Below are 25,845 nucleotides of genomic sequence, written 5' to 3' on the forward strand. Positions count from 1 at the left end.
TTTCACTGTTTTCCCTCAAGCCTCCTTCTATACTTTAGTGCAAACTGACAAGATTACATAGAAACATAGAATGTGACAGCAGATAAGAACCACTTGGCCGATCTAGTCTGGCCCTTTTTTAACCATATTGTTACCTCAAACCCCATCTGATCCTTATTTCTTTGTAAGGATATCCTTACGTCTATCCCGTGCTTGTTTAAAATGCTCTACTGTATTAGCTTTTACCACCTCTGACGGGAGGCTATACCACTTGTCCACTACCCTTTCTGTGAAGTCATTTTTCCTCAAGTTTCCCCTGAACCTCCCCCCTCCAGTCTCAGTGCATGTCATTGTGTTCTATTACTTCCCTTCCTTTGAAGAATGTGTCCCTCCTGGACCTTGTTATAACCATTGACATATTTGAAAGCTTCTATCATGTCCCCCCTTTTCCTTCTCTCATCCAAATTAAACATGTTAATATCTTTTACTCTCTCCAGGTAAGTTTTGTGATGTAGGCCATGCACCATTTTAGTTGCCCTTCTATGTACGCTCTGTGGTATACAAGTGGATATACTGCAGCAGCAAAAACACAATGAAGGCAGTATTTCTATTAAGTTATAAAAGAGCTGGATTTACAGCAAGGTACCTCTGAATTCCCCAATGCGCTTTCTAGCGTTAGTGACCATCTTCACACACCCGCAAGGGACAGTGTGATCTGGGGTTACCTCTGCCGGGACCGTGCCAAGTCTCAAGTTACCAGACCCCCACCGTACAGTGTCACAGGTACAGAGTTCTCTATTTACACACAGGATATTACTGTGGATTCATCATAAGGAAGGAGCAGAGTATCCTAATGATCCGTACATGTGAGTCTATTAAGAATGATTAAAATGACTATATACTGTAATCTGCCATTGTCCTGTAATGGACGTCTACAATTTTTGAGACTGTGTGAAACTATAGTAACAACAGACATACATCGCAATTAATGTTACAAGAAATGCTCTATGCTATAATTGTGTATACTAGCTGTGACTAATTAGCTCCCGGGAGTATTATTTGTATTTTTATACTTGATTTTTATATTAATAAAACATATATGTTATAGTCATATGGATTGTGCCTTCCTGAAGCGCCAGGTGTAGCACTTTTTTAAAGAATATTTCTATCAAGTGTCTATTACTTTTGCAAGCTGGCATGCTCTTTTAGGGAGACACTCGTCCTTATTGCCACAGGAGGAAACATGCATCACCTTACAGATAAATGCAGAACAAATAGTTCGGGAGTCAGATTTGGGAGATTTCCATCATCTCCACTGAGAAACTATTTTCATCACCATATATGGGGGAAGATTTATCAAGAGCTCAAGTACCAACCAATCAGCTCCTTTCTGCCATTTTACAGGCTGCGTTAGAAAAGTGACAGAAGCTGATTGGTTGGTACTTGATGCATCTACAACATTTTATAAAACCTCCCTGTATAAAATGGAATTAGGTGACAGATTTAACAACGAGTGATATTCTTGTGATCACTCCTTACGACTGATATATGGTGCTCCAGCCAATCTGCTACCTTTTTTTTTCTTTTTCCAAAACACATGACAGCTAGGAGCTGATTGGCTGGGGCACCCTTTATCATTCATAATGAGTAATAACAAGAATATTCCTTGTTAAATCTGCCCCTATATTTTTAGATTTCCATCAACATATACATGGGGAGGTTTATCAATCTTGAAAAGATACAGAACACAAACAATCAGCTTATAACTCACTTTGCTAACACAACCTGTAAAATGACAGAAGTTGAATGGTTGTTATTTTATCTCTCCCCGAGATTTGATTTTCAAAAATCCTTCCCACAGTAAATGTATTTGTTCTTAGTATAAAGAACAATGCTCTGCTCAGATCAGAATACTTCAGTGTAGAAGCTATCAGTGAGCAATAGCAGAGACAGCAGAACTTAGGAATGTCAGTATTTACTATGGGGTATATTCAATAACTGTCGGAAGCTGCCGTCTTGTTGGAAAAACGGCAGTTTCCGACAGTTTTAGGTCGGAAGGGGTTCCGACCTATTCATTAGGGCCCCGTTTATTCCGACAAGTCGGGAAACCCGACTTGTCGGAATGCACGCTGATCGGCGTCTGAAGCCGCCGATCAGCGTGCATTGTCGGAAGCGAGGCCAAACCGGACCGGTTTTAGCACCGTTTCCGACAATCTCAATCCGACTTTAAAAAAAAGTCGGATTGAGATGAGGGATCTGAGAGCAGGAGACGGGGGGAGCAGCGCTGTAGCGGGGAGAGCAGGAACCCAGCGGCAGCGTCCACCTGGCTCCAGCAAGCGAGGTCCCGCTTGCCGGAGCCGGGTGGACACTGCCGTGAGCCTCCACCGATGCAGCCGCTGCTCGCCCCGTCTCCTCCTCCCCTCCTCCGCTGCTGCGCCCACCACCGCAGACTCGGCAGCTGCTGACAGCTCTCCCCCGCCCCAGGCCCTTCTCGGCACCACTAGCAGCTCCCACCGCCACTGCTGTCAGCGCACCCGGCACCCGCTGACAGCAGCGGCAGGACAAGACATCGGGAGCGGCCAAATCAGACAGTCGGATTTGGCCGCTCTTTGAATAGGGGTTGTCGGGTCCATTCCGACAACTGCATGTCGGAATGGACCCGACTCTTATTGAATATACCCCTATATCTTAGTATTATGCATGAACTCTCAATCTTACAGCAAAGGTTCTGCATACATATATCGGCATTTATACGTACAGTATGTATAGATTATCTGCACACTTACTGTGTTCTGCACCATTCACAGCTGAATATTTCACAATATAATATCTGATGAAGCCATTGCGCTTCTCCAGAGGAAGTGGATCCCACTGCAGGACAGCTCTGGTCTTCTCCACCGGCTTTGAATAAACAGTAGGTCCAACTGCGGGTGCTGCAGAGAGCAAGAGAATTCAGAACCATTTGTTATCTGGAAGTAGCAGCCCAGCGGACTTCATCTTCTGGTTCAGCACCAACTGCTGGTATTTGATAAACTAGCTATGTATTTAGCCTGGGGGCGCTCTTTTTAGTTTGCGTAGTAAAAATATAAATGCGTCTCTTTAACCTTACAGGCTAATCGTGGCCAGCACTGGTCATTTGCGGTGATTAGCGTGCTCATGGAAGTTTGTGGGCACTGCGATCCACAGGATCACATGGTGCCTACATTCCCAAGGGCGGGTTGAGGGCAGGCACAAATAGTCGCCATCGTGGCAAATTCGCGGGTAAGTTGGATGTGGGCACATCTGTATATCCAGGCCTATATATCAATCAGTTACTGAACTGCTTTAAAAAAAGATGAGCACACCATAAAGAAAAACATACAACTCTGGTTGCAACCAACCAATCATCTGCAAATATGCACCTCTGTGCCTTCCTGCTAACAGGCCAACAGCAACAAAAAACGGTTACTTGCAATGTAGCCGATTAGCCAAAAACTATATATCTCGCAAAAAATGTAGAAGTAATGCTAGGCATAAGCAGCGGTAGACATCAAATACCTCAGAAAACAATACTTAAAAGAGTAAAGCCGAGTCTGTATTTTCCACCTTTTATACTTACGTTTCTGTTCAAGATATGCCGCCACGCGTCCCGGCCTTTCCTGACCATCATTATATAAAGGATGAACTTGGATCAGATAGTATGTATACGGTTGCAGGTCACCTTAAAACAAGGATAAAAAGGTAAATGGTTAACAAAGCCACAGCACTTTCTGAATAGCAAACAGTATTTCTTCATCAGACTCCATGGTAGCCCAGATATACGGGCTGACACTGTCAGCTTAGCAGAGAGAAAAAAGCAGAGAGAAAACAAAAACAAAAAAACTTGACCTAAAATCCTCAATGACTGCGAAAGAACACAGCCTCCAACAGACCTTGTAGGGAGCAGGTTGTCAGAATATGTGGGAGACTTGGATGCTTTCTGCACAGGACCTCTGGGTGCAGAACGTTGCAAGAAACGGTTACAAAATTTCAGGTAGTACCAAATAGAAATGTTAACTTCCAGCAAGAGTCACTGATGCCTTCTCAGCAGCTACGGTTACTGGGAGTCCAGACAGACAACGTGAGAGAGATGAAACCGTATTAGAAGAGTAAATCTAAAGAGATCCACCTACTGCCTTTGAAGATCCAGTATCAGCAGAGCTCTTCAAACTGGGAATGTCAAGTTCACAGGTATGGTTTCCTCTCCCGTAGCATCCTCCCATGGGCAAGATGGCATAGGAGAGGCCTGCAAATCAGGTACTCGAACAATGGGATCGCAAACCAGAATCCATCAACTTCAAAGACTGAAGCAGACCAGTCTCCGGAAGTAAGGATACCTCAAACATTAGGAGAAAGGGGAGTACCCCTCTCAGAATCAGAATGGACTGTGTTATTCACAGGCTCAAGCAAGGTTTAGATGACATCGTATATAGGGGGTAATTCCAAGTTGATCGGAGCAGGAAATTTTTTAGCAGTTGGCCAAAACCATGTGCACTGCAGGGGAGGCAGATTTAACATGTGCAGAGAGGAGTTAGATTTGGGTGGGGTGTGTTCAATCTGCAATCTAATTTGCAGTGTAAAAATAAAGCAGCCAGTATTTACCCTGCACAGAAACAAAAATCACCCACCCAAATCTAACTCTCTCTGCAAATGTTATATCTGCCCCCCCTGCAGGGCAAATGGTTTTGACCAACTGCTAAAAATTTTCCTGCTGCAATCAACTTGGAATTACCACCATAGAGTCCAACAAAAGACTGATTGTAAACACCTTGGAGGGGAGAGCAGTGTGGTGTGCAATACATCAGTCTTCACCACAAGTAGAGTAAAAACATCCAATAGGTTTTTTCAGACAAATGAACAAAAGGTAGCCTCATAAATAGACAAAAGGCACCAAAAATCAGGTGTGTGATGATGGTGTCTGATAGGCAAAAAAACAAGCTGACACAAAAATAGGATTTTGGTACTTACCAGGTAAATCCTTTTCTTTGAATCCATAGGGGGCACTGGAGTACTCTTGGGATATGGACGGCTTCCGCAGGAACAGGGCACTGAATATTTAAATTTAGAACTCTCCTCCCCTCCATATCCCAGAGCAGTTTTTACCTGATTTGTGGTAAGTTCAGGGGATTTTATTGTAACACATTCTCACAGACTGGTTCAAAGTTTCAAGTTCTATCGGTTATGGTGCCAACTGTTTAGTTGTCAGTAACGTTATGTGTCAACTTTATTGTTGGCCGTTATGTTATATGTAATTCTCCATTGTCAACCTCTCTATAGCTCCTGTTCGGCTCAGTAAAAAACACTGAGGTACAGTGTTTTTTACTGAGCCGAACAGGAGCTATAGAGAGGTTGACAATGGAGAATTACATATAACATAACGGCCAACAATAAAGTTGACACATAACGTTACTGACAACTAAACAGTTGGCACCATAACCGATAGAACTTGAAACTTTGAACCAGTCTGTGAGAATGTGTTACAATAAAATCCCCTGAACTTAACACAAACCAGGTAAAAACTGCTCTGGGTGGGCGTCCAGTGCCCCCTATGGATTCAAAGAAAAGGATTTACCTGGTAAGTACCAAAATCCTATTTTCTTTTTCATCCACTAGGGGTCACTGGAGTACTCTTGGGACGTACCAAAGCTTCCCCCGTGGGCGGGAGAGCTGTTTGGCACCTGTAACACTAGGCGGCCAAAGCTAGATGCTGATGCCGCAAACGTATCAAACTTGTAAAAGCGCACAAACGTGTGCACTGATGACCATGTAGCCGCACGGCAAAGCTGCGTCGTAGAAGCCCCACGACCAGCTGCCCATGAAGTTCCCACAGAACGTGTGGAATGAGCTGTTACTGATGTAGGCGGCTGTAACCTAGCATGAAGGTAAGCTTGACGTATGGTCAGTTTTATCCATCTGGATAAGGTCTGCTTAGAAGCTGGCCAACCCATCTTGGCAGCATCATAGAGAACAAATAACGTATCCGTCTTACGAACTGTAGACGTTCGGGATACATAAACGCGTAATGAGCGTACCACATCCAAAGTTCCAGAATGTCCTGTTAACACAGGAACTACTATTGGTTGATTGATGTGAAAAGATGACACTACCTTTGGTAAGAAAGCGGGATTCGTCCGAAGTCCCGCTCTGTCATCATGAAACACCAAATACGGTGGTTTGCATGACAAGGCACCCAAATCTGAAACACGCCTTGCCGAAGCTAAGGCTAGTAGAAAAATTGTTTTCCAAGTGAGAAACTTAATATCCACCTGCTGTAAGGGTTCAAAATATGAAGACTGTAAGAAATCTAAAACCAGATTCAAGTCCCATGGCGCTGTAGGTGGAATGAATGGAGGCTGTACTCTGAGGACACCTTGCAGAAAGGTGTGTACAGACGGCAATAGAGCCAATCGTCTTTGAAAGTAAATTGACAAAGCAGATACCTGCACCTTTAGTGTAGATAAACGCAGTCCTCCATCTAACCCCGTCTGTAGAAATAACAAAAGACGGGATAACTTGAAAGATGATGTCGGAAACTTCCGAGCTTCACACCAACCTAGATAGGCACGCCAAATTCTGTAATAATGAGCTGCCGTAACTGGCTTCCTAGCATGTAACATGGTTGGTATAACCGATTCTGGAATGCCCTCTCTTCTTAAGAGGGCGGTCTCAACAGCCACCCCGTCAAATGCAGCCGCGGTAAATTGGGGTAAAGGAACGGACCCTGTTGTAACAGGTCCGGACGAAGTGGGAGCGGCCAAGGATCGTCTGCGAGTAGTCCGCGGAGATCCGAGAACCAAGCTCTCCGAGGCCAATGAGGCGCCACTAGTATGACTGTGGCGGACTCTCTTTTGATCCGTTTTAGCAACAGAGGGAGCAGCGGAAACAGTGGAAACAGATACACGAGGCTGTACGGCCACGCGATTGTGAGAGCATCCACCGCCACTGCCTTTGGATCTCGCGTTCTGGACACATACTGGGGCGTTTGGTGATTGTGGCGAGATGCCATCAGGTCCACTTGAGGGTAACCCCACCTCTGGACCAACATATGAAACACTTCTGGATTTAATGCCCATTCTCCTGGATGAAAATCCTGACGGCTGAGATAATCCGCCTCCCAGTTGTCCACTCCCGGAATGAACACTGCCGACAATATCACTTGGTGATGCTCGGCCCAATTGAGGATTCGAGCTACTTCCCGCATTGCCATGCGGCTTCTCGTTCCTCCTTGTTTGTTGATGTACGCGACCGCCGTCACGTTGTCTGACTGCACCTGGACAGTCTGAGACCGAAGCATGTGCACTGCTTGTCGTAGTGCATTGTAAATTGCCCGGAGTTCCAGGACATTTATAGACAGCAATCTTTCGTGATCCGCCCAGAGACACTGGAGCTGACAATTTTGAACTACAGCTCCCCAACCTCTGAGACTCGCGTCCGTCGTTAGAATTATCCAATTCCAGGCGCCGAACCGTTTCCCTGCGGTTAGATTGTGTACTTTGAGCCACCAGAGTAGAGATACCCTGGCCCGTGGCGACAACCTCACCCTGTGGTGAATCTGCAGATGCGAGCCCGACCACTGTGCGAGCACATCCAGTTGAAAAGGACGTGAGTGAAATCTTCCGAACTGAAGCGCTTCGAAAGCCGCCACCATTGTGCCTAAGAGGCGAATGCACAAATGTACCGAGACACTGCGTGGCTTGAGCACTAATTGTACCAGATGACGAATAATCTGTACTTTCTGTTCTGGTAAGTAAATTCTTTGATTTACCGTATCGAGAATCATACCTAGGAATTGAAGTCGTTGAGACGGAATTAGATGTGATTTCTTGAAGTTGACAATCCAACCGTGCTGAATTAGTACATTGTACGTTAGCAACGCATGTTGGAGGAGCATCTGTTGAGATGGAGCTTTGATGAGCAAATCGTCCAAGTACGGAACTATTATCACTCCCAGGTATCTGAGATGAGCTATCATCACAGACATCACTTTGGTGAACACCCGAGGCGCTGACGAGAGGCGAAACGGTAGAGCCTGAAACTGGTAATGGTTCTGCCGTATTGCAAAACGCAAGAACCTCTGATGAGGTGGCCAAATCGGAATGTGTAAGTACGCATTCCTTGAGATCCAGCGCAATCAGGAATTCCTGTGGCTCTAAACCTACAATTACTGACCTCAGAGATTCCATCTTGAATCTGTAGTAAGTGACGTACTGATTGAGGCCCTTTAAGTTCAATATTGGCCTGACTGAGCCATCCGGCTTTGGTACCACAAACAGACTGGAATAATAACCCTGACCTTGTTGGTGTACAGGAACCGGAATCAAAACTGCTGAATCCAGCAGAGACTGAATGGCAATTTGCAGAACCACCCTCTTGTCGTCCGACAGAGGCAGTCCTGTCTTTAAAAACCGCAGGGGCGGGAGACAGTCCAACTCTATTTTGTAACCTTTTAACACTAAATTGCGGATCCACCCATCTGTGGACGTCTGGAACCACGCCAAATGGAACGTCTGAAGGCGTGCTCCCACAATTGAAGATCCGAGATGGGCTGGGAGCCCGTCATACCACTGGCTTGTCGGTGACCTTAGCGTCCTGACGACTGGTGTTGGTTTGTTGGAAACCACGTCCTCGACCTCGTCTACCAGGCGTGGCTGTTCCTCTACCACGGCCTCGAAAGGGCTGAGGTCTAAAGGATTTGAACGCCGGGCCAGAGTATTTCCGTCTAGGTACCGTTGGAGGCAATGGTAAGAAAACAGACTTTCCTCCCGTGGCCTCAGAAATCCACTTGTCCAATTCAGGACCAAACAACTTCTCGCCACCGTAAGGTAACGCCTCTATACCTCTTTTGACCTCTCCGTCCGCTTGCCAAGAACGCAGCCAGAGTGCTCGTCGTACTGTAACTAGCGACGATGAAATGCGAGAAGTGAGCTGACAGCCGTCAGTAGAAGCTGTACATAGATACTCAGCAACTTCACAGATTTCATCAGCAAGAAGTATAAGGTGATCGTCATGTAGGGCAGACTTCAGTTCTGTTATCCATACAATTAGCGCCTTAGTAACCCAAATGCCAACCAACCCAGGTCTAAGCAACACTCCTGCTGCTATATACATGGACTTTAGCATAGCTTCTATTTTACGGTCTGAAGGGTCTTTAAGCGTAGTAGCCGTTGGTACTGGTATGGTTAATTTCTTTGTAAGTTTTGACACAGACGAATCCACCATTGGCGGATTCTCCCATGTACATGTCACAGACTCTGGAAACGGGTAACTAGAATTAAATCTGCGAGGTATAGAAAACCGTTTATCTGGATTCTTTCGTGTTTCTACTAACATCTTATTAAGAGATTCCGAAACAGGAAAACACACTGGAGATCTCTTTCGTTTAGTAAAGACGACATCATCATTTGTCAGAGGCTCCTCAGTTTCTGTAAACTGCAGAGACTGACGCACTGGTCTGATGAGATTATCAATGCCTGGGCTGTCAAAATCTTCACTATTGCTGACAGTGTGGTATCGCTAGTGGACTCCTTCAAGTTTCTAGGGACCACAATCTCCAGGGACCTTAAATGGGGGTCCAACACTGACGCCACTGTTGGGAAAGCGCAGCAGAGGTTGTTCTTCCTCAGGCAACTAAGGAAGTTCAACATCCCACAGAAGCTCCTGCTCCTCTTCTACTCCGCGATTGTGGAGTCGGTACTGTGCTCCTTGATACTCGTATGGTACAGCTCCGCCAGCGCGAGGGACATATGCAGGCTCCAAAAGGTGGTCAGAACCGCAGAGAAGATCATCGGGGCCGACCTTCCCTCAGTCCAGGACCTGTACTTGTCCAGAGCTAAAAAGCGGGCAATGAAGATAGTAAAAGACCAGCTACACCCCGGCCACAGCATGTTTAACTTGCTTCCTTCAGGCAGGCGTTACAGGGCTGTCCCCGCCAGATCCACCAGAAGCCTCAAAAGTTTCTTTCCCCAAGCTGTCCGCCTGCTGAACTCCTGACCATTGACTGACTAGACGTACATGTAACTCACTTGTGTCCCTACGGTATACCTATCTGTGTAACTTTACTTGCCGCCCCCCCCCCCCCCCGCCCCCACACACACACACACACACACACACACACACCTGCTTACCTGTTACCTACTTGGCTGTTGTATAGCAATTCGAAGACAAATTCCTAGTATACGTAAGTATACCTGGCCAAGCTGATTCTGATTCTGACTGCTGGTCCACTTCGCCCTCCTCACCCTCATCTTGTGCAGTGAGGTCTGGCATAGAATCGTCAGAATGCAACATAGCAGAAACCGGTAAATCATAAGACAAATGAAATTTATCCCTTCTACCCCTCCAGTAGTTCTAGCGGTCTCACCCTAGACTCAGATCTTGCCGCTTCCCGCTCTTGTCGAGCGGCGGCCAATTCTGATTGCAATCCAGCCATGACATTTGTTAGCATAGCCCATGGAGGGTCCGGGGATGAAACCGGCTTTGAAACCGGAGCAGAAATTGTATTCGTAGCTGAATCCAGAAAACATACTGTACATGTGGTAGGATCCATCCGGTAACACACTCTTACAGACATTGCAGTGAAACTGCTTTTTAGTTTTTGCTGGTGCCTTACTCATTATGCAGACTGACAATACAACAGACAAAGACAGACAACTTGCACGACTCAGTAAAATAGTACTAAGGTGTGTTTATATATATATATATATATATATATATATATATATATATATATATATATATATATATATATATATAATAAGAATTTACTTACCGATAATTCTATTTCTCATAGTCCGTAGTGGATGCTGGGGACTCCGAAAGGACCATGGGGAATAGCGGCTCCGCAGGAGACTGGGCACAAAAGTAAAAGCTTTAGGACTACCTGGTGTGCACTGGCTCCTCCCCCTATGACCCTCCTCCAAGCCTCAGTTAGGATACTGTGCCCGGACGAGCGTACACAATAAGGAAGGATTTTGAATCCCGGGTAAGACTCATACCAGCCACACCAATCACACCGTACAACTTGTGATCTGAACCCAGGTAACAGCATGATAACAGAGGAGCCTCTGAAAAGATGGCTCACAACAATAATAACCCGATTTTTGTAACAATAACTATGTACAAGTATTGCAGACAATCCGCACTTGGGATGGGCGCCCAGCATCCACTACGGACTATGAGAAATAGAATTATCGGTAAGTAAATTCTTATTTTCTCTGACGTCCTAGTGGATGCTGGGGACTCCGAAAGGACCATGGGGATTATACCAAAGCTCCCAAACGGGCGAGAGAGTGCGGATGACTCTGCAGCACCGAATGAGAGAACTCCAGGTCCTCCTCAGCCAGGGTATCAAATTTGTAGAATTTAGCAAACGTGTTTGCCCCTGACCAAGTAGCTGCTCGGCAAAGTTGTAAAGCCGAGACCCCTCGGGCAGCCGCCCAAGATGAGCCCACTTTCCGTGTGGAATGGGCTTTTACAGATTTTGGCTGTGGCAGGCCTGCCACAGAATGTGCAAGCTGAATTGTACTACAAATCCAACGAGCAATAGTCTGCTTAGAAGCAGGAGCACCCAGCTTGTTGGGTGCATACAGGATAAACAGAGAGTCAGAATTTCTGACTCCAGCCGTCCTGGAAACATATTTTCAGGGCCCTGACTACGTCCAGCAACTTGGAATCCTCCAAGTCCCTAGTAGCCGCAGGTACCACAATAGGCTGGTTTAAGTGAAACGCTGAAACCACCTTAGGGAGAAATTGAGGACGAGTCCTCAATTCTGCCCTGTCCGTATGAAAAATTAGGTAAGGGCTTTTATAGGATAAAGCCGCCAATTCTGAGACACGCCTGGCTGAAGCCAGGGCTAACAGCATTACCACTTTCCATGTGAGATATTTTAAGTCTACAGTGGTGAGTGGTTCAAACCAATGTGATTTTAGGAACCCCAAAACTACATTGAGATCCCAAGGTGCCACTGGAGGCACAAAAGGAGGCTGTATATGCAGTACCCCCTTGACAAACGTCTGAACTTCAGGAACTGAAGCTAGTTCTTTTTGGAAGAATATGGACAGGGCCGAAATTTGAACCTTAATGGACCCTAATTTTAGGCCCATAGACAGTCCTGTTTGCAGGAAATGCAGGAAACGACCCAGTTGAAATTCCTCTGTAAGGGCCTTCCTGGCCTCACACCACGCAACATATTTACGCCAAATACGGTGATAATGTTGCACGGTTACATCCTTCCTGGCTTTGATCAGGGTAGGGATGACTTCATCCGGAATGCCTTTTCCCTTCAGGATCCGGCGTTCAACCGCCATGCCGTCAAACGCAGCCGCGGTAAGTCTTGGAACAGACATGGTCCCTGCTGGAGCAGGTCCTTTCTTAGAGGTAGAGGTCACGGGTTTTCCGTGAGCATCTCTTGAAGTTCCGGGTACCAAGTCCTTCTTGGCCAATCCGGAGCCACGAGTATAGTCCTTACTCCTCTCCTTCTTATGATTCTCAGTACCTTGGGTATGAGAGGCAGAGGAGGGAACACATACACTGACTGGTACACCCACGGTGTTACCAGAGCGTCCACAGCTATTGCCTGAGGGTCCCTTGACCTGGCGCAATATCTGTCCAGTTTTTTGTTGAGGCGGGACGCCATCATGTCCACCTTTGGTTTTTCCCAACGGTTCACAATCATGTGGAAGACTTCTGGGTGAAGTCCCCACTCCCCCGGGTGGAGGTCGTGTCTGCTGAGGAAGTCTGCTTCCCAGTTGTCCACTCCCGGAATGACCACTGCTGACAGTGCTATCACATGATTTTCCGCCCAGCGAAGAATCCTTGCAACTTCCGTCATTGCCCTCCTGCTTCTTGTGCCGCCCTGTCTGTTTACGTGGGCGACTGCCGTGATGTTGTCCGACTGGATCAACACCGGCTGACCCTGAAGCAGAGGCCTTGCCTGACTTAGGGCATTGTAAATGGCCCTTAGTTCCAGGATATTTATGTGAAGTGACGTTTCCATGCTTGACCACAAGCCCTGGAAATTTCTTCCCTGTGTGACTGCTCCCCAGCCTCTCAGGCTGGCATCCGTGGTCACCAGGACCCAGTCCTGAATGCCGAATCTGCGGCCCTCTAGAAGATGAGCACTCTGTAACCACCACAGGAGAGACACCCTTGTCCTTGGAGACAGGGTTATCCGCTGATGCATTTGAAGATGCGATCCGGACCATTTGTCCAGCAGATCCCACTGAAAAGTTCTTGCGTGGAATCTGCCGAATGGAATCGCTTCGTAAGAAGCCACCATTTTTCCCAGGACCCTTGTGCATTGATGCACTGACACTTGGCCTGGTTTTAGGAGGTTCCTGACTAGGTCGGATAACTCCCTGGCTTTCTCCTCCGGGAGAAACACCTTTTTCTGTACTGTGTCCAGAATCATCCCTAGGAACAGCAGACGTGTCGTCGGAATCAGCTGCGATTTTGGAATATTTAGAATCCATCCGTGCTGTCGTAGTACTACTTGAGATAGTGCTACTCCGACCTCTAACTGTTCTCTGGACCTTGCCCTTATCAGGAGATCGTCCAAGTAAGGGATAATTAAGACGCCTTTTCTTCAAAGAAGAATCATCATTTCGGCCATTACCTTGGTAAAGACCCGGGGTGCCGTGGACAATCCAAACGGCAGCGTCTTCCTTGATGTCCAGAGACACCATATAGTCCCCTTCTTCCAGGTTCGCTATCACTGCTCTGAGTGATTCCATCTTGAATTTGAACCTTTGTATGTAAGTGTTCAAGGATTTCAGATTTAAAATAGGTCTCACCGAGCCGTCCGGCTTCGGTACCACAAACAGCGTGGAATAATACCCCTTTCCCTGTTGTAGGAGGGGTACCTTGATTATCACCTGCTGGGAATACAGCTTGTGAATGGCTTCCAATACCGCCTCCCTGTCGGAGGGAGACGTTGGTAAAGCAGACTTCAGGAACCGGCGAGGGGGAGACGTCTCGAATTCCAATTTGTACCCCTGGAGATACTACCTGCAGGATCCAGGGGTCCACTTGCGAGTGAGCCCACTGCGCGCTGAAATTCTTGAGACGGGCCCCCACCGTGCCTGAGTCCGCTTGTAAGGCCCCAGCGTCATGCTGAGGACTTGGCAGAAGCGGGGGAGGGCTTCTGTTCCTGGGAAGAGGCTGCCTGCTGCAGTCTTTTTCCCCTTCCTCTGCCCCGGGGCAGATATGAGTGGCCTTTTGCCCGCTTGCCCTTATGGGGACGAAAGGACTGAGCCTGAAAAGACGGTGTCTTTTACTGCTGAGAGGTGACCTGGGGTAAAAAGGTGGATTTCCCAGCCGTTGCCGTGGCCACCAGGTCCGATAGACCGACCCCAAATAACTCCTCCCCTTTATACGGCAATACTTCCATATGCCGTTTGGAATCCGCATCACCTGACCACTGTCGCGTCCATAACCTCTTCTGGCAGAAATGGACAGCGCACTTACTCTTGATGCCAGAGTGCAAATATCCCTCTGTGCATCTCGCATATATAGAAATGCATCCTTTAAATGCTCTATAGTCAATAATATATTGTCCCTGTCCAGGGTATCAATATTTTCAGTCAGGGAATCCGACCAAGCCACCCCAGCACTGCACATCCAGGCTGAGGCGATTGCTGGTCGCAGTATAATACCAGTATGTGTGTATATACTTTTTAGGATATTTTCCAGCTTCCTATCAGCTGGTTCCTTGAGGGCGGCCGTATCAGGAGACGGTAACGCCACTTGTTTTGATAAGCGTGTGAGCGCCTTATCTACCCTAGGGGGTGTTTCCCAACGCGCCCTAACCTCTGGCGGGAAAGGGTATAATGCCAATAATTTTTTAGAAATTAGCAGTTTTTTATCGGGGGAAACCCACGCTTCATCACACACCTCATTTAATTCATCTGATTCAGGAAAAACTACGGGTAGTTTTTTCACACCCCACATAATACCCTTTTTTGTGGTACTTGTAGTATCAGAAATGTTCAAAACCTCCTTCATTGCCGTGATCATGTAACGTGTGGCCCTACTGGAAAATACGTTTGTTTCCTCACCGTCGACACTGGAGTCAGTGTCCGTGTCTGGGTCTGTGTCGACCTTCTGAGGTAACGGGCGCTTTAGAGCCCCTGACGGTGTTTGAGACGCCTGTACAGGTATTAACTGATTTGCCGGCTGTCTCATGTCGTCAACAGTCTTTTGTAAAGTGCTGACACTATCACGTAATTCCTTCCATAAGACCATCCAGTCAGGTGTCGACTCCCTAGGGGGTGACATTACTAATACAGGTAATTGCTCCGCCTCCATACCATTTTCCTCCTCATACATGTCGACACAACGTACCGACACACAGCACACACACACAGGGAATGCTCTGATAGAGGACAGGACCCCACTAGCCCTTTGGGGAGACAGAGGGAGAGTTTGCCAGCACACACCAGAGCGCTATATATATACAGGGATAACCTTATATAAGTGTTTTTCCCTTGTATAGATTTATCTGCCAAATTAGTGCCCCCCCCTCTCTTGTTTTACCCTGTTTCTGTAGTGCAGGACTGCAGGGGAGAGTCAGGGAGCTTCCCTCCAACGGAGCTGTGAGGAAAAAATGGCGCCAGTGTGCTGAGGAGATAGGCTCTGCCCCCTTCTCGGCGGCCTTTCTCCCGCTTTTTTAAGGAAAAATTGGCAGGGGTTAAATGCATCCATATAGCCCAGGAGCTATATGTGATGTATTTTTTGCCACATAAGGTGTTTTTATTGCGTCTCAGGGCGCCCCCCCCCCAGCGCCCTGCACCCTCAGTGACCGGAGTGTGAAGTGTGCTGAGAGCAATGGCGCACAGCTGCGGTGCTGTGCGCTACCTTATTGAAGACAGGACGTCTTCTGCCGCCGATTTTCCGGACCTCTTCAGTCTTCTGGCTCTGTAAGGGGGCCGGCGGCGCGGCTCTGGGACCCATCCATGGCTGGGCCTGTGATCGTCCCTCTGGAGCTAATGTCCAGTAGCCTAAGAAGCCCAATCCACTCTGCACGCAGGTGAGTTCGCTTCTTCTCCCCTTAGTCCCTCGGTGCAGTGAGCCTGTTGCCAGCAGGTCTCACTGAAAATAAAAAACCTAATTTAAACTTTTACTCTAAGCAGCTCAGGAGAGCCCCTTAGTATGCACCCTTCTCGTTCGGGCACAAAAATCTAACTGAGGCTTGGAGGAGGGTCATAGGGGGAGGAGCCAGTGCACACCAGGTAGTCCTAAAGCTTTTACTTTTGTGCCCAGTCTCCTGCGGAGCCGCTATTCCCCATGGTCCTTTCGGAGTCCCCAGCATCCACTAGGACGTCAGAGAAAAAAAAAAATATATATATATATATATATATATATATATATATATATATATATATATATATATATATATATATATATATATATATATATATATATAAATATAATGTCCATTAGATCCGGCTCTCCTATAGTATACCTTACTGCACCGGGTGCCTCCGTGTAAAACCATGCATAGATACAAAGAACACGGCACTCCTGGTGTCTCAATCAATGGCTCTCTTAGGCAGGTAGTGGACAACGTTTCAATGACATTTATTAAGTCATTTTCCTCAGGACCTGAGGAAAATGACTTAATAAATGTCATTGAAACGTTGTCCACTACCTGCCTAAGAGAGCCATTGATTGAGACACCAGGAGTGCCGCGTTCTGTGTGTGTGTGTATATATATATATATACATATATATATATATATATATATATCTATCTATCTATCTGGCCAAGAGCAGTGCACGTGGCCAGTACTATATTAAATGTGATCCCAGATTCCCACTAACACCCCTGCGCCATCCGGTGGAGTAGAGATGTAGGACAGGAACGTTCTGGAATCACAACAGGAAGAACAGGAAGCATGGTTAAAATGGCCCCCATGCCATGCTTACAGTTATAATCACAGTACAGGTTATAATTTTGTGCAAAACATATATAACCTGGGAATAATCTGTTTAATAACAAATTCTGTAATAAAGGCTTAATAGCCTATGCTGTCTTATAACCCATGCAGCGTTCAAACTGCTGCTGCTATGGGTACACTTCTCCCCCCTGTGCAGCTGCTGAGAGACTTCTCCCCCCCCCCCCCCCACCACTGTCTATTCCAGCGGGAAACAGGTACACGGAGCCGGGGAACTGACAAGTATCCGGGGAGCGAGATAGAGGGAGCCGGGTCGCGGGAGCGGATAGCTGGAGCCGGGGAGCACGCTCCATAGAGCCGCGAATCGGTGGCTATGGTTTTAGAAAATGCGGCCGGCGCGGCTCTGAGCGGCGGGACTGAGATAAATCAGCGGCGGCTCACATAGCGGCGGGCGGCGCTTTACAGTACAGTGTCCCCACACAGCGGGGCGGCAGCGTGAGCTGACCGCTCCGTCCCCCAACATACCTGGACACCTGTGGTGAGGGGCTATGACGGGGCTTCTCTGCAAGCTCCGTCCAGCCTTTTCTGCAGGTAGTCTGCACTTGGCTGTGAGGGTGCTCTGTAGTGAGGACCGACACGCCACAGCTGCTTGTAGCAGCTTCCACTATCCCGGACCCACGCCTTTTGGAAGGGGGGAAGGGATGTGGATAAAGTTGTTAAAAAGTAAAATCAAAAATAAAAATATCTTCAAAATAAGTGTGGGAGCTCCACACAAGCCTTGTTAGTGCGTTGAGCACAGAAAAAACACTGAGGTACTCTGGGATATGAAGGGGAGGAGAGTTCTAAATTTAAATATTCAGTGCCCTGTTCCTGCGGAAGCCGTCCATATCCCAAGAGTACTCCAGTGACCCCTAGTGGATGAAAAAGAAAGTTAGTTTATTTCAGATGAAGTAAGAAACACCCAGGACAGTAAGAGTTACAAAAGGAGGTGTTAAAAAAAAATTAAATAACAAATTAAGTGAGATTTGGATTTCCCGAGAGAAGTCAAAATACCAAATTGAAAAAATTCTACTCCCATCAAATGACTTAAAAAGCAGAAGAAATAGATGCCCCAGCAAGAGCTTGCCGATTCAGAGTGGATATGTGTTCCCTCCTATTCCTGTTAATTGCAAAAAGCACAAAGAAGCATCAGAGGAGATAGCAATGCTTCCACCATAGCCTCGCTGATCATGCCTCGCAGTAGTAAAAGGGATTCTCCTAGAACAACCATGATCTCTGCCTCCTCGGCTTGACCTTCTAGATTAGGCACCAGTTTTACAAAATAATCCAGGGTAGCTCTCTTTGGTTGTCTGGAGATTAAGCTATCATTATTGCAAAATAGGGGTATCTTCAGTAAAGTAATTACTACAAGCAAGGACAAGCAATTCTTCAAAAAGTAACTACAATGCATGGAAAACATTTATACATTGGTGCAAATCTAAGCTTATGTGGGCATCGATGCTGGAAATTCTTTGTAAGGCTTACAGAGAGGTTCTGCATACACTGATTGTACGGGTATCGGCACTGATTGTAGTATTGGATAGTAGATTATTTACCAATGATACAATATAGAGATTCTTTCAATCAGCCAATAGAATTCAGCCCTACATACAATCTTTTGTGGCTCTGTGGGATCTCAGTCTTGTACTAACACTGGAGTATTATGAACGAGTGTGGATCATTACTTTGACCTGAAAAAGGATGACAGTGTCTAGATCAACCTCAGGTAGTCAACATGGAAAAGGACGACACATAAAAAGGCTGACATTAGGTTTTTTTTTGGGGGGGGGGGGGGGGGGGGTTTGGGTCGTTTACTCTGTAAAATGACAGGGAACCCCAATTAGTGCACCATTTCACTCGCCATGCTTTGGGCAAGGTTACCATTCACAGTAGTAGTCCACGTGGGTGGTAAAGTATGAAAAAGTTGAAAAAATGTATAAAAGAAACCAAAATTAAAAAACAAACAAAAAAAAAACACTTTGACCATATGATATGTCTATCATTGGTATGTCGCCCTTTTGACCATGTCAACCTAATGCATGTTGACCATTAGTGGGTGAACTATTGACTGTCGACCTAAAATCCGGATACCCTTCTGAAAAGTGAAATAAAGTATCACCATACAAGTGACTCACAGAAAAATAATCTTTTTCCAGTCATCACATCCACCAGAAGAGTGGGAGAACTTCAGGCTTTATGAAACAAGGAATCATTTCTGAACATATGCTCAAGTAAAGGGATGTTGTGGACAAATCCTGCATTTTTGCCTAAAGTAGCCTCCAAGGTTCACATCAACCAAGATACTGTACATCCGCCTACATGTCCAGAACCAGCAAGTAAGGAAGAAACATTTGCATACATTGGATTTAGTTAGAGGAATTTCAATAAATCTTTCTAGAACACAGGATACTAGAAAATAGGATTTTTAATACCTACCGGTAAATCCTTTTCTCGTATTCCATAAGGGATATTGGGGACAGATTTAGTGCGATGGGTATAGACGGGTCCAAACGAGACAGTGCACTTTAAATTTCTTCAACTGGGTCTGCTAGCTCCTCCCCTTTATGCCCCCTCCCACATGCAGTTATAGGTAAAACAGTGCCCAAATGAGAAAGGACATACTTGAGAGAAGGAACAAAATAATAATAAGTGTGGTGAGATTTACAAACCAGCACACCATAACATAATCTGGCCAGCAACGGCTGGAACAGAAAACATCAACATCTGAACTGCAACACAACAGATAACCTGCAGAAAGTCACCGCACAAAGGCGAGCGCCCAATATCCCTTATGGACTACGAGAAAAGGATTTACCGGTAGGTATTTAAAATACTATTTTCTCTAGCATCCATATGGGATATTGAGGACAGATTTAGTACGATGGTGATGTCCCAAAGCTTCCAGAACGGGCAGGAAGAGACTGCTGCAGCACCGCCTACCCAAACTGGATATCCTCTTTGGCCAGGGTATCAAATTTGTAGAATTTCACAAAAAAGTGTTCTTCCCCGACCAGGTAGCTGCTCGGCATAGTTGCAAGGCCGAGACGCCACGGGCAGCTGCCCAGGAATAGCCCACTGACCTTGTAGAGTGGGCCTTCAGAGACTGAGGAACAGGTAAGGCTGTTGGATAGTAAGCCTAATCCAATGAGCAATGGTCTGCTTTGAAGCAGGACAACCCTTTTTCTGCGCATCATAAAGCACGAATAAGGAATCCATCTTTCTGACCCTAGCTGTGCGCCCGACATAGATTTTCAAAGCACGCACAACATCCAAAGACTCCGGAGGAGCAAAAACGTCAGAACAGGATGGAACCACAATAGGTTGTATAAGGTGGAATGCGGAGACAACCTTCGCAGGAACTGCTGTCTAGTCCGGAGCTCCGCTCTGTCCACGTAAAAGACCAAGTAGGGACTTTAACACGATAAGGCCCCCAATTCTGAGACGCATCTAACAGAAGCCAGGGCCAATAACATCACTGTCTTCCATGTGAGGTACTTGTCTTCTACTGTCAGAGGCTTAAACCAGGAGGACTGTAGAAATTTCAACACTACATCCAAAGCCCATGGTGCCATAGGCGGCACAAAGGGAGGTTGTATGTGGAGTACCCCTGGTAAGGTCGCCTGAACTTCCGGCAACACAGCCAATTTCTTCTGAAAGAAAATTGAGAGCTGAAATCTGGACCTTAACGGAGCCCAGACGCAAGCCCTTAGCCACACCAGCCTGTAGGAAACGTCCCCAAGTCAAACTCTGCAGGTGGATATGTGCATTCCTCGCACCAAGAGACATATCTCCTCCAGATATGATGATAGTGTTTTGACGTCACAGGATTTCTGGCTTGCACCGTAGTGGCAATGACTTTTTTGGAAAGCCCTTTGTGAGCTAGGATGTTCCGCTCAACATCCATGCCGTCAAACGAAGCCACCATAAGTCCAGGTAGACGAACGGTCCTTGCTGAAGATCCTTTCTTAGTGGCAGAGGCCAAGGGTCTTCTATGGACATGTCCAGAAGAGTTGCGTACCACGCCCTTCAGGGCCAATCCGGCGCAATCAGAATGCTTGTACTCTGTGATATCTGATCCGCTGGAGCACCCTTGGGATCAACGAAACCGGAGGAAATAGGTAGACCAGCCGGTAAGGCCAAGGCGACGTCAGCACATCCACTGCACTCGCCTGGGGGTCTCTGGTTCGCGAGCAGTAGCAGCGAAGCTTCTTGTTGAGATGAGACGCCATCATGTCGATCTGCGGTATCCCCACCTGTCGACAATCTGTTGAAACACCTGAGGATGTAATCCCCACTACCCCCGGGTGGAGGTCGTGGCGACTCAGGAAGTCCGCTTCCCAGTTGTCCACTCCTGGAATGAAAATTGCGGACAGCGCTCTTGCATTTCTTTCCGCCCAGAGAAGTATTTTTGACAGTTCTCACATGCAGGCCCTGCTTTTTGTCCCTCCCTGTCGATTGATGTATGCCACTGCCGTGGCGTTGTCCGACTGAACCTGGATCACCTGCTCCCTGAGTAGAGGGGAGGCCTGAATCAGAGCATTGTAGATAGCCCGAAGTTCCAGAATGTTGATCTGAAGTAGGGCCTCTTGGGCAGACCACCTGCCCTAGAACTGCGCCCCCTGGATGACCGCTCCCCATATTCTCAGACTCGCATCCATCGTGAGGAGGATCCAATCCTGAATCCCGAAACATCAGCCTTCCAGCAGGTTGGAAGACTGTAACCACCACAGGAGTGAAATCCTGGCCTGGGGTGACAGTTGAATCATCTGGTGCATCTGAAGATGTGAACCGGACCACTTGTTCAGGATGTCCAATTGGAAGGGTCTGGCATGGAACCGTCCAAACAGTATCACCTCGTACGAGGCCACCATTTTTCACAACAATTTTAGGCAAAGATGAATAGAAACTCGAGCAGGTTGGAGAACCATGCGAATCATCTCATGAAGTGTTCTCACCTTGTGGGTCATTCCGACCTGATCGCTAGCAGCCTATTTTTTTTTTTATAAACAATTTATTGAGTTGGTCACAACACAATACCGTTAACAAAAGATAATTACCAGTGATGCAATCACAAATATCAGAATAAGAAACAGTAATGCTATATTGGTAATTGACATATAGTGAACCATTTTTAACATAAGTGAGGGACGAGGAAGAGTTCCTCAACTGAACCGGTCATAGAACCGGTATAAGCTGAAAGAGAGAGAGAGAAAGAAAGAGAGAGAGAGAGAAAGAAAGAGAGAAAGAGAGAAAGAAAGAGAGAGAGAAAGAAAGAGAGAGAGAGAGAAAGAAAGAGAGAAAGAAAGAGAGAAAGAAAGAAAGAAAGAAAGAAAGAGAGAAAGAGAGAAAGAGAGAAAGAGAGAAAGAGAGAAAGAAAGAAAGAAAGAAAGAAAGAAAGAAAGAAAGAAAGAAAGAAAGAAAGAAAGAAAGAAAGAAAGAAAGAAAGAAAGAAAAATAGAGCAAGAGAAAAAGATAGTATCCCCTGGGCAGGACCTCGGAGGGGGGGGGGGGGGGGGGGGGGGGGGGGGAAGAGGACGTATCAATAATTAATACCAGGCCTGAGCAGTTTCAGAAAAAAGTAGACTGAGCATTCTGGGAAGCCATCCATGGACCCCACACTCTGCCAAATGAAGAGGCGGAGTGATTAATTAAGCTTGTCATGTACTCCATTTTATAAATGTACCATATACTAGAGAGAACTGTTTGTAATGAGGGTGCAGTGGGTTTCTTCCAGTCTACAGCTATTTGGCATGTAGTAGCTGAAATTATGTGCCGAATCAGTTTATTTTGATGCCTATTTAATGCCAGGAAACCCAATTGGAGTAGTACAAATTTAGGGTCGAGGGGGACGGAGATTTCAAGGATCTGTGAAATAAGAGCAATGATTTCTTTCCAAAGTGCAGTTAGTTTCGGACAGGACCACCATACGTGAATAAAGGTGCCCTCCTCTTGACAGCCCCTCCAGCATCTATCTGAGGTATTCAGGTACATAGCATTTAAACGGGAGGGCACATAGTACCACCTATACAGAATTTTATAAATATTTTCTTTTACCTGGACACAAATTGAGCTTGAGGTGGCATTTCCCAGATCTCCTCCCATTCTTCAGGATCTAACTGGATGCCTAAATCCTTTTCCCAAGCCGATTCATAGGGGTCTTGTATGGCGGGGGCTTCCTCAGTCATTAACGTATATAAGGTAGAAATTAGACCTTTAGTAGAGGAGCGACGTAGGCAAAGAGTTTCAAAATTGGTAAGGGGCCTATTAACCAATAGATTACCCTTTGTAGAGTGAAAGTGTCTGATCTGTAGAAAACAGAAGAAATCTTTGGATGGGAGATCTACTCTCTCCGGAATCTGAGAAAACTGGGGAAAGTGGAGGTCTCTAGTGATATCATTAAGAAATAGAATGTCGTTCCGCTTCCAGCAGGCAAAGGATGTTTTAACCATCCCGGGAAGGAAATCAGGGTTATGAAATAGGGGAATTATCGGAGATGGAGTGGGGGCCAGTTTATATTTCCTATTGGCAAAATCCCAGATAGATAAGGAACGAGAAACAATAGGATGTGCCCTCACAGACCGTGGGCGGGTCTCTCTAGTTAGCCAAAGGAGGGAGGAGGTGGTGGTAAGGCCCAATTCATCAGCTTCAATATCGACCCAAACCTTTTTCATATCAGAGCGGCACCATTGGACACATTGAGCCAGTTGGGATGCCAAATAATATCTCTTAAAGTCGGGAATACCCAGTCCTCCAGCGTGCGAAGGTCGCTGTAATATTTTCAACCTAACTCTAGGGTGCTTACCATTCCAAACAAAGTGAGAAGTTTGAAATGTTTAAAATTTGAAAACGTAAGGAGGTATACAAACTGGCAGAGTTTGAAAGAGATATAAGAGCCGAGGAAGAACATTCATCTTCACAGAGTTCATTCTACCGATCCATGATATATATTGAGACGACCACGCTTGAAGGTCGGATTTGATTTGGTCTAGAATGCGGGGGAAATTGGCCTGGAAAAGCTGGTGAAGGCTACGTGTCAAGAAGATACCCAAGTATTTTAGCTTTTGTTTATGCCAATGAAAGGGGAATGACGTTTCCAACACATGTTTGGTGGGAGCTGGTATGTAGAAATCAAGTACCTCAGTCTTACTCGTATTAATTTTGTAACCTGAATATAAAGAGTAAAGACCGATTTCAGAAAGGAGTGGTTGTAAAGCCTGGATAGGGTCGGAAAGAGAAATTAAAACGTAATCTGCATATAAGGCTACTTTGTGCTCTGAGGAGCCAACTCTCACCCCCGAGATAATTGGGTTGCTGCGAATCCTGGCAGCTAGGGGTTCCATTACTAACGCAAAAATCAGGGGCGAGAGTGGGCAACCTTGTCTAGTACCATTGGCTATCCCGAAGCCTGAGGATGTTATTTGGTTAACGGAGACTATTGCTGTTGGAGATCGGTATAAAGCCGCAATACCGTCGTAAAATTTTCCAGAGAACCCCATTAGTACGGAGAACTGCGAAGGCAAAAGGCCACGAAATACGGTCAAACGCCTTCTCCGCATCCAACGCCATTAGGAGGGTGGGTGTTTTGTGCTTGTGAATAGAATGCAGTAAGTCAATAGTTCTCCTGGTGTTATCGGTTGCCTGTCGACCAGGAATAAAACCTACCTGGTCGGGGTAGACCAAGTAAGAAAGAAGGAGAGCCAAACGAGAGGCCAAAATCTTAGCGTAAATTTTCAGGTCAACGTTCAGCAGAGATATTGATCTATAGTTTTGGCAAAGTGTGGGGTCCCTATCGGGCTTCGGGATTACCACAATACCAGCCTGAGTAGTAGCCAAGTCAAATGATGCTCCATCCAGAATGTTATTGAAGAGAGATGTAAGGTGGGGTACCAGTTCCATGAGAAATGTCTTATAATATTGGGCAGTCAGCCCATCATGGTCTGGGGCTGCTGAAGATATCATTGAGTGAATAGCCATTGTCGTCTCCTCTATAGAAATGGGGTTGTTTAGTACTAAAAGCTGGGATTCGGAAATGCGGGGCAAAGGTGTTGATGACAAATATGAGTGCACCTCCTCGGCTCTATTAGGGGAAGACAAGTTTGGGTCTGGCAGATTGTAAAGCGAAGCATAATATCTTTGAACTCATCCACCATAACCTTGGGATCATAAGTGTAAGATTTCAGTTTGCTAGAATACATTTTAGTGATCATACTTTTCGCCTGTTGACTTCTCAATTTGTTTGCCAGGACTGTATCTACTTTATCGGCTTTGTCGTAAAAACGTTGCCGTAGTTTCTGGAGAATAGTCGCAGACAATAAAGTATTTAACTGACCTTTGAGTCTGTCAATTTGTGACAGTAAGGTAGCACAAGGAGACTGTCTGTATTGTGCAGTTAAAGAAGCTATGGGAGATTCAATGGAAGTGATTTCCTGGGTAGCCTTTTTTTTTTTTAAATTGCAACAGATTTGGCTATTAGATGACCCCGAAGAGTGTCCTTATGAGCTTCCCAAAGAAGCCCAGGAGAGATATCAGGGGAGGAGTTGTCCTCAAAGTAATGTTGTATGGCCACCTTAATTTCAGCTTGAGTGGAGGGGTGTTGTAAAATAGAGTCATTGAGTCGCCATTTGCGCTCCCCACAAGGGATTCTGTAGATATCCAATAGGATATAGACCCCAGAGTGGTCGGTCCATGTGAATGGTGTTATCCCCGCATCAACAACCAGAGAAGAGAGAGAGTGAGATATATGTAACATATCTATCCGCGAGTACAGTTTATGAGGAGCTGAAAAGTGAGTGTAATCCTTTGCCGAAGAATGTTTTAAACGCCAAGAGTCACACAAACTGTATTGCTTCAGGGAAGAAATAAGAGTGTTTGAGGCCTTCAAGGAGGCGGGAGTCAGTTTATGAGGATGAGGAGAAGT

At 46.2% G+C, this 25,845-nt stretch overlaps 1 protein-coding gene across 3 annotated transcripts in view; it reads right to left on the reverse strand.

Annotated features, from left to right (window-relative positions):
- Positions 1-25,845, reverse strand: part of IL6ST (interleukin 6 cytokine family signal transducer) — a 127,990-nt gene that overhangs the window by 5,966 nt on the left and 96,179 nt on the right. For all 3 annotated transcript variants that reach the window (XM_063962519.1, XM_063962511.1, XM_063962528.1), the window contains 2 exons: positions 3,578-3,679; positions 2,766-2,912 (listed from right to left, as the gene is read on the reverse strand). In XM_063962519.1, coding sequence (XP_063818589.1) covers positions 2,766-2,912; positions 3,578-3,679 — 249 coding nt within the window. The remainder of the gene's footprint in view (positions 1-2,765; positions 2,913-3,577; positions 3,680-25,845) is intronic.

This window comes from Pseudophryne corroboree, chromosome 1 (assembly GCF_028390025.1).
Source record: "Pseudophryne corroboree isolate aPseCor3 chromosome 1, aPseCor3.hap2, whole genome shotgun sequence".
NCBI lineage: Eukaryota > Metazoa > Chordata > Amphibia > Anura > Myobatrachidae > Pseudophryne > Pseudophryne corroboree.